This window comes from Gopherus flavomarginatus, chromosome 4 (assembly GCF_025201925.1).
Source record: "Gopherus flavomarginatus isolate rGopFla2 chromosome 4, rGopFla2.mat.asm, whole genome shotgun sequence".
NCBI lineage: Eukaryota > Metazoa > Chordata > Testudines > Testudinidae > Gopherus > Gopherus flavomarginatus.
The window spans coordinates 182,587,681-182,601,985 of NC_066620.1; the positions used below are offsets into that span (position 1 = coordinate 182,587,681).

Consider the following 14,305-nt stretch of genomic DNA (forward strand, 5'->3'; position numbering starts at 1 on the left):
ATAGGCAGCAGGTTTAAAACAAAAGGAAGTATTTTTTCACACAGTGCACAGTGAACCTGTGGAACTCCTTGCCAGAGGATATTGTGAAGGCCAAGACTATAACAGGGTTAAAAAAGAACTAGATAAGTTTATGGAGGATAAGTCCATCAATGGCTATTACCAGGATGAGCAGGGATGGGGTCCCTAGCGTCTGTTTACAATAAACTGGGAAAGGCGACAGGGGATGGATCACTTGAGGATTACCTGTTCTGCTCATTCCCTCTGGTGCACCTGGCATTGGCCACTGTTGGGAGACAGGATACTGGGCTAGATGGACCTTTGGTCTGACCCAGTATGACCGTTCTTATGTTTTTATGTTATGTTTTTTTACCTTGCACCTTTTATGGAAGTGAGACAGAAATGAGAATAAAGGCTAGAAAAATTAAAGGAGAGATTATGCAAAACTATTAAATGTAAACCTGTACATGACTAATCCTTAGTCTCTACCCACTATACCTCTACCCCAATATAATGTGAATTCGGATATAACGCGGTAAAGCAGTGCTCTGGGGTGCGGGGCTGCGGACTCTGGCGGATCAAAGGAAGTTCTATATAACGCGGTTTCACCTATAATGCAGTAAGATTTTTTGGCTCCCGAGGACAGCGTTATATCAGGGTAGAGGTGTATTTATTATGCCTTTAAAATAGCAGAGTTGGAAATGCCATAGCTGCTGTTTCATGTCTTCATCATCTGGTGGGCCAAGTAGCCATAGTACTCATTTTGCAAACACATGTAGCCCTGTTTCCTGTATCTTGTATTTTGAATTTATCGTGCTACTGTATTTTGCATTATAGGCTCTGGTATTGCACACAATGCACAGTGTGGTAGCATGCTAAATTCAGACACAATAGGGCAAGTAGTGTTAACTCAAACTGACACATGAGTCCCCACCTCCTGGACTTCTTAGCCCCCTCTTCTCCAAAAATAGTTGCCATAGTTGGATCTTCTGGGCCATGGATCCCTGCCAGCCAGGACACAGATGCAGAGATCAAGGGGATCTGTGATTAATTTGCCAGTGCTTGGAGGGCCTCCAAATCTTTAGAGTCTTCTGGGAAATTTCCCTTAATCCTTGGATACCATTCAAAACATGGTGAGAAAGGATTACTCACAGGAGAAAGTGGCGGGATCAAGACCATTGTGACAGAGTTTTTTCAAGGTACACACAACTTCTGTCACATGCAAAGAAATGCCGGAACATCTCTAGCTTTAGAAAGTGTGCTTATCTTGACTTTGACTAAAACATTCAGAAGTCCAATCCACAGACAAATTAATTGGCCTGGTGTATTTTAAGTCTCTCTTCACCTCTTCAGTCCCTTCATCGCCTTTGCAACAGAATTCCAGAGCATCCTAACATTCTAAACTCCTCAACATGCTGCTTAACTCAGAATCAGAACCTGCGTGAGCCTAGCAAGGTCTACATCATAGAGAACACATAGAGCCCAGGTTTGTCACTTGGTGTGTAAGGGAGGGAGCCCAGTTCTTCCCTGGGGCTGTTAAATATGCATGTAGGTTTTGATTGAGATTGTAAGACTTTTTGGATGATGGGGATTACATCTTTCTTTTTAATTTTATGCAGTACTGAGCCCACTATCTGTGCTCAAGAAGTAATTACAGGAGGAGCTGGTATAAAGTTTGCCTAAATTTTTGAATGATAAAGGATTCTTGTAACCTTTTCTTTGAGAATTGTTAACACTTACTAGTACTATGCATAGGCGGCGGGTTATATGGGCTCGAGGTGCCCAGGCTCCAGGAATATTCAGAGCTGGGTGCCCTGCTCCAGCAATATTTGGAGTGGGTCTCTTCCCCGGCCCTGCCTGGATCGGGCCCCGGCCCCAACCCCTCCGGGTCTCCCCCCACCGCCCCGCCCCGCTGCGTCCCTGCCTGGAGTGGGTCCCGGCCTCTGCCTTCCAACCCTCCCCCTGCGTCCCCTCTCCACCGAGTCCTTGCCTGTTCCTCGTGCTGCCAGAGATCGGCTCCCAGCAGAACTGCTGTCTGCTGCCCCAGGGTCCTAGCGCCTGCCATCCACTAATGGCAAGGCAGGCTTCCCTTACCCTGCTCTTCTGCCCTAGCCCTGAGCCTCTCCAATGCCCCAAACCCCTCATTCCCACCCAGAGCCTCATCCCTCTGCACCCTAATCCTCATCCCCAACCACAGCCCCCATGCCCCTGCACCCTAATCCTCATCCCCAGCCAGACCCCTCATCCCCCTGCACCTGAATCCTCAGCCCCAGCCAGAGCCCACATCCTCCCTCACCCTGAGCCTCTGCCCGAGCCAGAGCCCTCATCCCCCTGCACCCTGAGCCTCTGCCCCAGCTCTGAGCCCCCCTGCATTATGAACCCCTCATCCTCAGCCCCAACCCTCATTCCCCTGCAGCCTGATCCTCTGCCCCGGCGTGACCACCTCCCCCTTCCTACACCCCCACCCCCAGCCGAGCATGCACCCAAACTCCATCCCAAAGCCTGCACCCCTCACCGCCTCCTGCACACCCACCCCGTGCCCCAGCCCGAAGCCTGCACCCAGCACCCAAACTCTTTCCCAAAGCCTGCACCCCTCCTGCACCCTAATCCCCAGCCCAGGACCTGCACTCCAGACCTCCCCCCTGAAACCCCGCCCAGAGCCTTAGGCAGGTGGAGGCGGAGTTGGGGGGGCGGGTTCTGAGCACCACCAACATTTCTACAAACTTGCCTCCCATGGTGCTATGTTGTATGTAGAGGGTCGAAGAAAAAGCCAGTTTCGGTTCCCTTCATGACACATGGCCCCAACAGCCCATCACCCTGCCCTGTGGGTACCACATGGGCAAGGAGACCCATGAGGTGGGAAAGCAGGAGTGCTAGGCTGCATATTGCCCCAGCAACCCATCCCTTCAACTCTGGGATAAGAGGCTTCCCCTGCTGCTAGCTTATGTAGTTGGTCCTGTAGGTTTGTTTGTTTGTTTTTGTTTTTTTGAAGTGGTAGTTATCTCTCCTGAAGCCTCAGGGTTCAAACAGTGCAGTTAGTGCATGATGTGGAGGTTGTTACAGTTGTACAGAACATAATTTGTTTTAATCTTTGTCCTTATACCCACCCCTCACAGGATATTGCATTTAAGAAGAAGGTGCAGGGAGCAGGGCAGAGGACAAAACATGTTGAAGAGATATTACTTAGGTTGCACAGTCAAGCACTCAAAAGTCAGGAAATGCCAGATTTACAGTTGCCTATGCAGCCTTAATTTGGCCCCTTAGTGTGTTTGCATTATGACATTTAATTACATTATCACATCCTTTTTTCCCCCACAGAACCCCTGTGTCATTCAGTGCACAGGTTAGATGTACAAGTGGGCAGAATTCAAATTGCATGTAAAAGTGACTTTTCCGAACTTTTGAGTACTTGATTATGTAACCTAAGTAAATGTTTTTGTATTCAGCAGATATGATAACAAAATAGGCATTTGAGACCAGAGTCCACTTGAATATACAAACGCTAAACTGGACACCCTTATTTAGGTGTACAGCTTTGACAACTGGACCTATAGCATACGGTATATATTTGTGTTGCAGTCTGCATCTACCTCTATGGACTTTTTATTTTGCCTTACTCATAATAGGTGATATTTACACCAGTACGGAGAGCCCAGAGAAAGCCTGTGCACCATTTAATTCCCATGTTAGCCCTTAAAGTAGGTCTCAAGTGGTGCATAGAACTTGTTTTGGAATTTAAACCAAATTAAACAGGATTTAGCCTCACAAAGATCAAACTGTAAAGGTCCAGATAAACATCTACATTTTGAGATATCATTGGATTTAAATTGAAAACAAAGATTTGCAGTAGTAAAATGTTATATTCATTGATACATGTGCAGTGAAATGTAGTGAACATGTACTAGTTTCCTTAAAATTACTGGTTTAACTGAAAATGTATCTTTTTGGTGAAAATCAACTGGAGATATTAAGAGGGAACCCCAGGCGACCTTTATGTAAGGAAGAAATTCCTTTAAAATTAATTTTAAAAGCACCGTATACTTTTAATATAACCTATTAAAATCAAAGTCTGGAAAGCACCATAGTAAAATACATTTAAAATCACATTTTATTTATTGGGAGGAAAGGGTTTTCAGTAAACTCCCATGGGATCCTGAAGCCACACATTCAAGTTTGTTTTAATGAGAACATCTAGTCTAATTTGGACAGCAGCACTTCTACTTTTACAGCTGTTTGTGACATATCTTTTATTCTAAGAGAGGTTTGACTGCAGAGAGACTGATTAAAAAAAACAGATGAGGACGGTGCATCCTTTGCTGAATTTTCTCACTTTCTTTCCATTAATAGCCTAGGATCCAAATTCTACCTATTCATGCATGCAGATGAAGGCAGAGATTGGACCTCACTGCAAACCTTATGTAGTTAGCAATGATGACAGAACAAATGACTCTGTTTAAAATGTGTGGGCCAGATTCAGCTCTTGCTTACATAAATATAAAACTGGAGTAAAACCATTGGCTTCATTGGATTTACACTGATGAAACTGAGAGCAGAATTTGGTCCTATCACCTTTAAAATTTGGGAGTTTATGGAAGTACAGCCCATGTAAGAGACTGGGAATGTCTTACACAAGGTAATAATACACTTTTTGGCTAATTAAAGAGCAGCATTGATAAGCTCCAAAAAGAATCCTTTTCAATCAGAAAGATGGTAGCTGCCATGTACCTTGAACATGAGGGGTTTAAAAAGTGGAAAAAAATCACTGCAGCAAGTAGTTAACATGTGCCCAGTGGTTCTCAAACTACTGTACTGGTGACCCTTTTCACATAGCAAGCCTCTGAGTGTGACCACCTCCCTTATAAATTAAAAACACTTGTTTACATATTTAACACCATTATAAATGTTGGAGGCAAAACGGGGTTTGGGGTGGAGGCTGGCAGCTCGTGACCGCCTATGTTATAACCTTGCGACCCCCTGAGGGGTCCTGACCCCCAGTCTGAGAACCCTTGTTCTATACCTTGGGCCGTGATGGCACTCATTGAGGGGGGAGGGGGAAAGGGAAGGCTAAATATAACACAAGATAACAAAAACTTTATAGTTTCTTACACATGGCCATGCCATCCCTTTAATATTGTTTAAAGTCCTTTGGGAGAATCCTTCAGCGAAGAAGCCTGTGCTATAAATGTTTATCATTAAGGTTAAGAATCCGTCACGGATATTTTTAGTAAAAGTCAGGGACAGGTCATGGGCAATAACCAAAAATTCATGGAAGCCCATGACGAGTCCCTGACTTTTACTAAAAATATGCTGTTGGGGAATAACAGATGAGCAGTGCTGCGAAGCTGAACTCTGGCAGCTGCTCCAGGCCCGCTGCTGCTCCTGCAGCCCCAGGGGAGCTGACCCAACCACAGCCGCTGCTTCAGCCCTGGGGCTGATGCTCCAGCGGCCAGGGGATTGCTGTTACAGAGGTCAGCCTGCTCGCCAGCTGCTCCGGCAGCCCCAGGGCTGACTGCTGGCCGCTGGTCTGGTGGCCCTGGGGATTGCTGCTCCGGCAGGTCCGGGGCTGGCTGCTTGCCAGCTGCTCCAGCCTCTCTGCTGCCCTGCGGCAGGAGTTGGATGCTGCTGCTCCAGCCCCAGAAGGGCTGACCCAGTCCCGGGTTCTGCTTTAGCCCTGGGGCAGCTGCTTCGGTGGCCTTGGGACGGACAGCTGCTCCAGCCCTGCCACTGTGGAAGAAGTCCCGGAGGTCCTGGAAAGTCACAGAATCACAGAATTGTACCCTTATTTATCATCATAAGCTTTTCTATGTTGCCAGTCACTTTCATATCTAAGCCCAGGATCCTTGACTGGAAGAACTGTCTGTGCCACTCCTGCTTTTGGCACTTTTCCAGCAGCACTAGTGAGAGTGGTAGGGTAGAACTGATGCAATTCTACTTTAGTTTTAATTTTTGCTTCTGCTGGGTCCTCAGTGCTGATCATATGCTACTGTCAGGGCAGAGAAGGAAGCGGGAGGGAAAGAATAACTAGCATTTCCAGAAGCAGGAGTAGGATCATTCATGTGCAGCTCCAGCATAGTGTATCTTGCTATGGTGCAGTTGGAGAAGCAGTGAAACTGAGTAGGATAATGTCAATTATTGCCTTTTGGTGCCATGGAGAAAAGTAATAAAAATACAACAAACAGTTGCTCTTACTCCTGTAGGAACTGAAACACCAGAGTTCAAATTAAACTGATGAATTCTCTGAATCATGCTTCTGACCTAGTTTTTAACAGCGGCAAAGAGTTCTGTGGCACCTTATAGACTAACAAACATATTGGAGCATGAGCTTTCATGGGTGAATACCCACTTTGTCCATCCAACGAAGTGGGTATTCACCCATAAAAGCTCATGCTCCAATATGTTTGTTAGTCTGTAAGGTGCCACAGAACTCTTTGCCGCTTTTACAGATTCAGACTAACACGGCTACCCCTCTGATACTAGTTTTTAACAGTTTAGATTAACTGTTACATTTTCTGTATCTTCTGTTTGTCTCCAGTTATGCTTTGCAAAATCTTTCCTATTTTATAGTGTTTTCTGAAAGTGAAACCACTGTTCAAGCTCCCTAAGGAATAGTAGTTCATTGAAATTCCATGTACAGATTTAGGGCCCTGTGAAGGTATAAAGGTTATTATATGACTGAGGTTAGAGGCCAGCACAGGGCTGGCTGGCTGATTAGTGACTCCTGCTGCACCTGCAGGAAAATAACTGCAGTTTAACTTGCTGATCCTCATAAAAGGAATAGCAGGAAATGGAGAGGAGGAATTGCAATACCTACTAGAGGCTTCAACTACTGCTGAGAAGAACTGCTCATAGAAACAAAAATGAACAGATGGGAGACTGGGGAAATCCTGTTATCAAAAGGCTCTGAGGTAAGAGCCAGGAACTTTGGACTGAGGAACTACAGGGAGTGAGGGACAGATCATGGAAAGTTTTGATCTTGTTTGTTGAGGAGACTTGAAATAAAAGAATCATAGAATATCAGGGTTGGAAGGGACCTCAGGAGGTCATCTAGTCCAGCCCCGTGCTCAAAGCATGACCAATCCCCAACTAAATCGTCCGTGCCAGGGCTTTGTCAAGCCTGACCTTAAAAACCTCTAAGTAGGGAGGTGGTGGAATCTCCTTCAATAACCCATTTCAGTGCTTCACCACCCTCCTAATTAAAAAGTTTTTCATAATATCCAACCTTAAACCTCCTCTACTGCAATTTGAGACCATTACTCTTTGTTCTGTCATCTGGTACCACTGAGAAAAGTCTAGATCCATCCTCTTTGGAACCCCCTTTCAGGTAGTTGAAAGCAGCTATCAAATTTCCCCCCAGCCCATTCTTCTCTTCTTGCAGACTAAATAATCCCAGTTCCCTCAGCCTCTTCTCATAAGTCATGTGTTCCAGCCCCCTAATCATTTTTGTTGCCCTCCTCTGGACTCTTTCCAATTTTTCCACATCCTTCTTGTAGTGTGGGGCCCAAAACTGGACACTGTACTCCAGAAGAGGCCTCACCAACATCGAATAGAGGGGAACGATCACGTCCCTTGATCTGCTGGCAATGCCCCTACTTATACAGCCCAAAATACCATTAACCTTCTTAGCAACAAGGGCACACTATCGACTCATATCCAGCTTCTTGTCCACTGTAACCCTTAGGTCCTTTTATGCAGAACTGCTGCTCAGTCCCTAGTATGTCGTAAGTGCAGGACATAGAAAAAAGAAACCACAACAACTGACCCTGCTGGAAATTGCCTTCCCTGGACTCAGTGAGAAGATTCCAGGTAGAATTCCCCCAGGGACTTTGCTGGCTCAGAAAAAGCAAGCTGGGGTGCAGCCGGAAAAAGGCGTTATAAGACAGGCCCCAATCTCTTACATGTGGTGCCTGTAGATCTGAACCCCCTCCATAAAGAAGGGCCATGGAGCAGATACTCCAAATGATGGTGAATCAACAGCAGGTGGAAAATGAAAGGAATCGCCAGTTCCACAAGGTACTCCTGGCCTCCTAACAGTGCTTGCAGGAAGCCCAGTTATCTGAGCTTGAGTGGAATGGACCGTTCCAAGAAGAGATGGGCTGCTTACTCTCATAGCAGCTGTGGGGAGCCATGTCTCCCCTTGACCAAGATGGGCAGCACTGATGTCCAGAGGCCTACCTGACCACTGTTGAGTGGACTGGGAGAAGAGTTCCTGGGCAGTGTGGCTGGTCGCATAACTCACTGGTGAGGCCCAAGCAGCGTATTGGTTCCTGAGTGTGGATGAAGCACAGTCCTATGCAATACAAAAGGCTGCCATCATGGACCACCCTGGTCTTTCTACAGAAGCTTATTGGAGACATTCCTTAATGGGGCATGCCCCTGGGCAGTAGCTCAGTGGCTCTGGGGCTACCCAATGGCTAAAACTAAAGGCTGAGACAGTGGTGGGGCTTATTGACAATACTGGCCAAGAACAATACCTACACATTCTCCATATGGTGGTACAAGCCTGGGTTCAATGGTTTTGGCCTGCATCCATGGCAGAGGTGGTCGAGACAACTGAGGGATTCATGGAGGTTGAATTACCTATGGGTGGGAAGGCCAGACTCTCGATCAGCGAGCCACATTTAGAAAGGCAGTGAGAGATGATAACCTACCAAGCCAGCAAAAGTCTACCAAAATTTTACCCCACCCATGGGACCCTACACCCAGAACCAAAGTCCCAGGCTTCCAAGGAACCACCATTGCCCTCCTGTGAATGACTCTGGTATGTTATCACTGCAGGCAACCTGGGCTCATCCAACAGGGAATGCCCCATGATGGAATGTGACAGCATAATAAAGGGGCTAGAGCCAGGGAATTCCAGTCTGGGGACTGAGTGCTCCTACTTCTTCCCAGCTCAGAGAATGGGGTAGGGACAGACTTGGGAAAGTTTTGATCTTGTTTGTTGAGGAGACTTGAAATAAAAGGAAAAAGAAACCACAACAACTGATTGTGCTGGAAACTACTTTCCCTGGACTCGGCGAGAAGTTTCCAGGCAGAGTTCCCCTAGGGAGGGCACTGGCTCAGCAAGAGCAAGCCAGGGTCCAGTTGGAAGAGGGTACTGTAAGACAGGCCCCAATCTCTTACAGGCCCAGTCCACCAAACCTTTGCATGAGTGGTCCTTACTCATGTGAGTAGTCCCATTGTGTTTGCAGGAGTGATTCCTTAGTGATTTCTGGTTTAGGGCTTTGCCCTTAGGGTAATGCTAACCCAGAAATGATTGTTGGAATCAATGTTATAAATTGAGCACCATGATATTGTTTTATAATTTTTCATTTTATTTTTTGGGAATTACTTGTTTCATTTTATCCATTAAAACTCTTTTATTTTATGATGTTTCATGACTAAAATAACTCAAATGCCCCTACATAAATAAAACTAGTGTATAAATCCATGTTTATATATTGTGACAAAGTTCCTCCTCTACCTTAGTGGGTCCTGCGCTTATTGGCAGATTTTGCTCACCTCAGTGATCTTCCCCACAGTCTGGATCAACTCCTCCTGTGTCTGATCAGGAGTTGGGAGGTTTGGGGGGAACCCAGGCCCGCCCTCTACTCCAGGTTCCAGCCCAGGGCCCTGTGGATTGCAGCTGTCTATAGTGCCTCCTGTAACAGCTGCATGACAGCTACAACTCCCTGGGCTACTTCCCCATGGCCTCCTCCAAACACCTTCTTTATCCTCACCACAGGACCTTCCTCCTGGTGTCTGATAACACTTGTACTCCTTAGTCCTCCAGCAACACACCCTCTCACTCTGAGCTCCTTGTGCCTCTTGCTCCCAGCTCATCACACGCACTTCCTCTCCTCTGGCTCCTCCTCACCTGACTGGAGTGAGCTCCTTTTTAAACCCAGGTGCCTTGATTGGCTGCAGGTGATCTAATCAGCCTGTCTGCCTATATTGGTTCTAGCTGGTTCCTGATTACTCTAGTGCAGCCCCTGCTCTGGTCACTCAGGGAACAGAAAACTACTCATCCAGTGACCAGTATATTTGCCCTCTACCAGACTCCTGTACCCCGCTGGCCTGGGTCTGTCACAGATGTTAAGAGTAACAAGAAGGGTTTCTTCAGGTATATTAGCAACAAGAATAAAGTCAAGGAAAGTGTGGGCCCTTTACTGAATGAGGCAGGCAACCTAATGACAGAAGATGTGGAAAAAGCTAATGTACTCAATGCTTTTTTTGTCTCTGTCTTCATGAAGAAGGTCAGCTCCCAGACTGCTGCATTAGGCAGCACAGCATGGGGAGGAGATGACCAGCCCTCTGTGGAGAAAAGTGGTTCAGGATTATTTAGAAAAGTTGGATGAGCACAAATCCATCCAAGGGTGCTAAAGGAGTTGGCAGATGTGATTGCAGAGCCATTGGCCATTATTGTTGAAAACTCATGGTGATTGAGGGAGGTCCTGGATGACTGGAAAAAGGCTAGTGTAGTGCCCATCTTTAAAAAAGGGAAGGAGGAGGATCCAGGGAACTACAGGGCAGTCAGCTTCACCTCAGTCCCTGGAAAAATCATGGAGCAGGTCCTCAAGGAATCAATTCTGAAGCACTTAGAGGAGAGGAAAGTGATCAGGAACAGTCAGCATGGATTAACCAAAGGCAAGTCATGCCTGACTAACCTAATTGCCTTCTATGAGGAGATAACTGGGTCTGTGGATGAGGGGGAAGCAATGGATGTGTTATTCCTTGACTTTAGCAAAGCTTTTGATACGGTCTCCCACAGTATTCTTGCTGGCAAGTTAAAGAAGTATGGGCTGGGTTAATGAACTATAAGGTGGAAAGAAAGCTGGCTAGATCGTCGGGCTCAATGGGTAGTGATCAATGGCTCCATGTCTAACTGGCAGCCGGTATCAAGCGAAGTGCCCCAAGGGTCGGTCCTGGGGCCAGTTTTGTTCAATATCTTCATTAATGATCTGGAAGATGGCGGGGACTGCACTCTCAGCAAGTTTGCAGATGACACTAAACTTGGAGGAGTGGTAGATATGCTGGAGGGTTGGAATAGGATACAGAGGGACCTAGACAAATTAGAGGATTGGGCCAAAAGAAACCTGATGAGGTTCAACAAGGACAAGTGCAGAGTCCTGCACTTAGGAAGGAAGAATCCCATGCACTGCTACAGACTAGGAACTGAATGGCTAGGCAGCAGTTTTGCAGAAAGGGACCTAGGGGTTACAGTGGACAAGAAGCTGGATATGAGTCGATAGTGTGCCCTTGTTGCTAAGAAGGCTAATGGTATTTTGGGCTGTATAAGTAGGGGCATTGCCAGCAGATCAAGGGACGTGATTGTTCCCCTCTATTCGATGTTGGTGAGGCCTCTTCTGGAGTACAGTGTCCAGTTTTGGGCCCCACACTACAAGAAGGATGTGGAAAAATTGGAAAGAATCCAGAGGAGGGCAACAAAAATGATTAGGGGGCTGGAACACATGACTTATGAGAAGAGGCTGAGGGAACTGGGATTATTTAGTCTGCAAGAAGAGAAGAATGGGCTGGGGGGAAATTTGATAGCTGCTTTCAACTACCTGAAAGGGGGTTCCAAAGAGGATGGATCTAGACTTCTCAGTGGTACCAGATGACAGAACAAAGAGTAATGGTCTCAAATTGCAGTGGAGGAGTTTTAGGTTGGATATTAGGAAAAACATTTTCACTAGGAGGGTGGTGAAGCACTGGAATGGGTTACCTAGGGAGGTGGTGGAATCTCCTTCCTTAGAAGTTTTTAAGGTCAGGCTTGACAAAGCCCTGGCACGGACGATTTAGTTGGGGATTGGTCATGCTTTGAGCACGGGGCTGGACTAGATGACCTCCTGAGGTCCCTTCCAACCCTGATATGCTATGATTCTATGATTAAATAGCACCAGTGAAGCAGTTGACTAGCTTATTGAGAAGGGACTCTTCAGATTAAATGCCCAGTCAAGAAACACTTAACTGACAATGGACCTTGGGATACTCAATCCACATATGAAGAGTCTTCCTGGGAACGTTCAAGCTAGCAGGTGAGCAATGGCTGCTCTACCTGTAAAGAACTGAGTCATGCATGGATTTGCCCATGTGACTCTAAACTCCATCTTGCTGCTGTGATTTTCCACAGTAAGAATAAAGGGGTGTCCTTCCACATGACAGAGGTTATAAAAGGCCCTGGAATCCCTCCTTTTTGTCTTAAATCCTGCTTTTTACCTCTGGCGGAACTTTGCTACAAACTGAAGCTCTGAACAATGGACTGAATGACCCATCTACTCCAGAGACTTGATTTGAGCCTGAAATTTATTCCATCACTGCTACAAGCCTGAACTAAGAACTTTGTTCTGAAAAGTGAATTATCATACTGGAGGAAGATTACTAGTGGAGTTCCTCAAGAACTGGTTTTGGGACCAATCTTATTCATTATTTTTTAATCAATGATTTAGGCACAAAAAGTAGAAGTGTGCTAATGTAATCTGGTGATGATACAAAGTTGGGAGGCATTGTCAATTCAGAGGAGGATCAGAATATTATACAGGAAAATCTGGATAACTTTGAAGACTAGAGTGACAGAAATGGGATGAAATTCAATAGTACAAAATGAAAGATCATGGACTTAGGCTCTAATAACAAGAATTTCTGCTAGAAAGTGGGAGCTAATCTGTTAGAAGTGACAGAGACCTGCAAGTGAAAGAGAAGGCAAGAGACCTGGATGTGTGGGACGATCACAGAATGCCAGAACCACCAATGAACTACAGCTATGAAAAAGGCAAATTTGATCCTAGGATGTATCAGAAGAGGCATTTCGAGTAGAGAGAGAGAGAAGTATTCATGCCATTGCACAAGGCACTGGTAAAACCTCATTTGAAATACGGTGTACAGTACTGATCTCCCATGTGCAAGAAAGTTTAATTCAAAGTGGAACAGGAGCCAAGAAGAGCTGCAAGGTGATCAGGGGAACAGAGGGCTTGTCTTATGAGAAGAGACTGTAAGAGCTCTGCTTGTTTAGTCTAGTAAAAAGAAGGCTGAGAAAGGATATGCATCTATAAGTGCATCAAGTAGGTGAATATAAGGGAGAGTGAAGATCCATTTAAGTTAAATGACAGTGTTGGCATAAGAATAAATGAATATAAATTGGCCAAGAAAAAATTCAGGTTGGAAATTAAAAGAAAGTTTCTAATTCTAACCGTCAGAGGGATGAGATTCTGGAACAGTGTCCCAATAGGAGTTGGGGAGGCAGAGGCAACTTGTTTTAAGACAGAGCTGGGCAAATTTATGAGTGTGATTGTATGATGCGGTTGGTTGAGATGGTAGAAGGCAGAGACCAGCAGCCTGGGCTCACTTCCAGTTTGTATCTTATGTCTTTATCTTTTGTGTGTGTGTGTGTGGGTTTGTTTATTTTTTTTTCTCTAAAGGATGCTTCAGGGATGGCCATGGCTGGAGATGAGACTCGGGGTGGGAGGGCATGGCTCTGAGGTGGCACCAAGAATTCTCTCTCTCAGGTGCGTGGCTGGCTGATTCTTGCTCACATACTTAGAGTCTAACTGGCCACCATATGTTGGATCTGGACAGAATCTTCCCCCAGGTCAAATTGGCCATGGTCTTGGGATTTTCTTCACCTTCCTCTGTGGGTGTGGGTCACTTGCCAGAATTATCTGAGAGTATCTCATTTAATCATTTCCCTGCCATTGTGGGGGCCTTGTCCACTGGTGCACATTGATTCCTCATGTTCACTGCCTGTGGTAATAATAGTCTAGTCTCCTATAGTCTATAATACTTTGGTCTAATTTTGGTTATTGGGTTTAGTGGTGTGGTAGCCTTTAATATACAGGAGGGTAGACTAGATGATCCGGTGGTCTCTTCTGGCCTTAAGCTCTATGGCTGTATTACTCTATAACATTTGAACCTGGGTCTGCCATGTGTATATCTGAGCAGCACTTTTAAGATTAAAATGTTTTAAACATCCCACATAATGTATTTTATTTTTTTTGCAGATTAAACCAGTAGTTCATAGTAAAATACGTGTGCCTTCCAGGTGGCAACTGATCAGTAATAAGCCACGTAATATCAAGTAAGTATGTCGTAAATCAAAACTCTAGATTTGATTTTAAATATTCTGCAACTATAATATATGCAAAACTCCATATGTCTAGTTCAGTGGAAAGAGAAATGTTTATAATAAAGTTCAGGTAAAACAAATGTAATTTGAAAGGGCCAAATTCAGTCTTGATTTACCCTCCTATTAATTTAAGTGTAATTTGTATCATGTGTGGCAGAGCAGAATTTGGCTCCCTCTATCATTGTAGAGGGAGGGACAAGAGAGAGGGCA

At 45.5% G+C, this 14,305-nt stretch overlaps 1 protein-coding gene across 5 annotated transcripts in view; it reads left to right on the forward strand.

Moving 5' to 3' along the window:
- The window catches only part of DCDC2C (doublecortin domain containing 2C), a 133,250-nt gene that overhangs the window by 7,164 nt on the left and 111,781 nt on the right, over positions 1–14,305 (forward strand). For all 5 annotated transcript variants that reach the window (XR_007774031.1, XM_050950879.1, XM_050950880.1 and 2 more), the window contains exon 3: positions 13,971–14,047. Coding sequence is in view for 4 of the 5 variants with exons in the window: in XM_050950879.1 (XP_050806836.1) it covers positions 13,971–14,047 (77 nt within the window). In the remaining variant the exon portion in view is untranslated. The remainder of the gene's footprint in view (positions 1–13,970; positions 14,048–14,305) is intronic.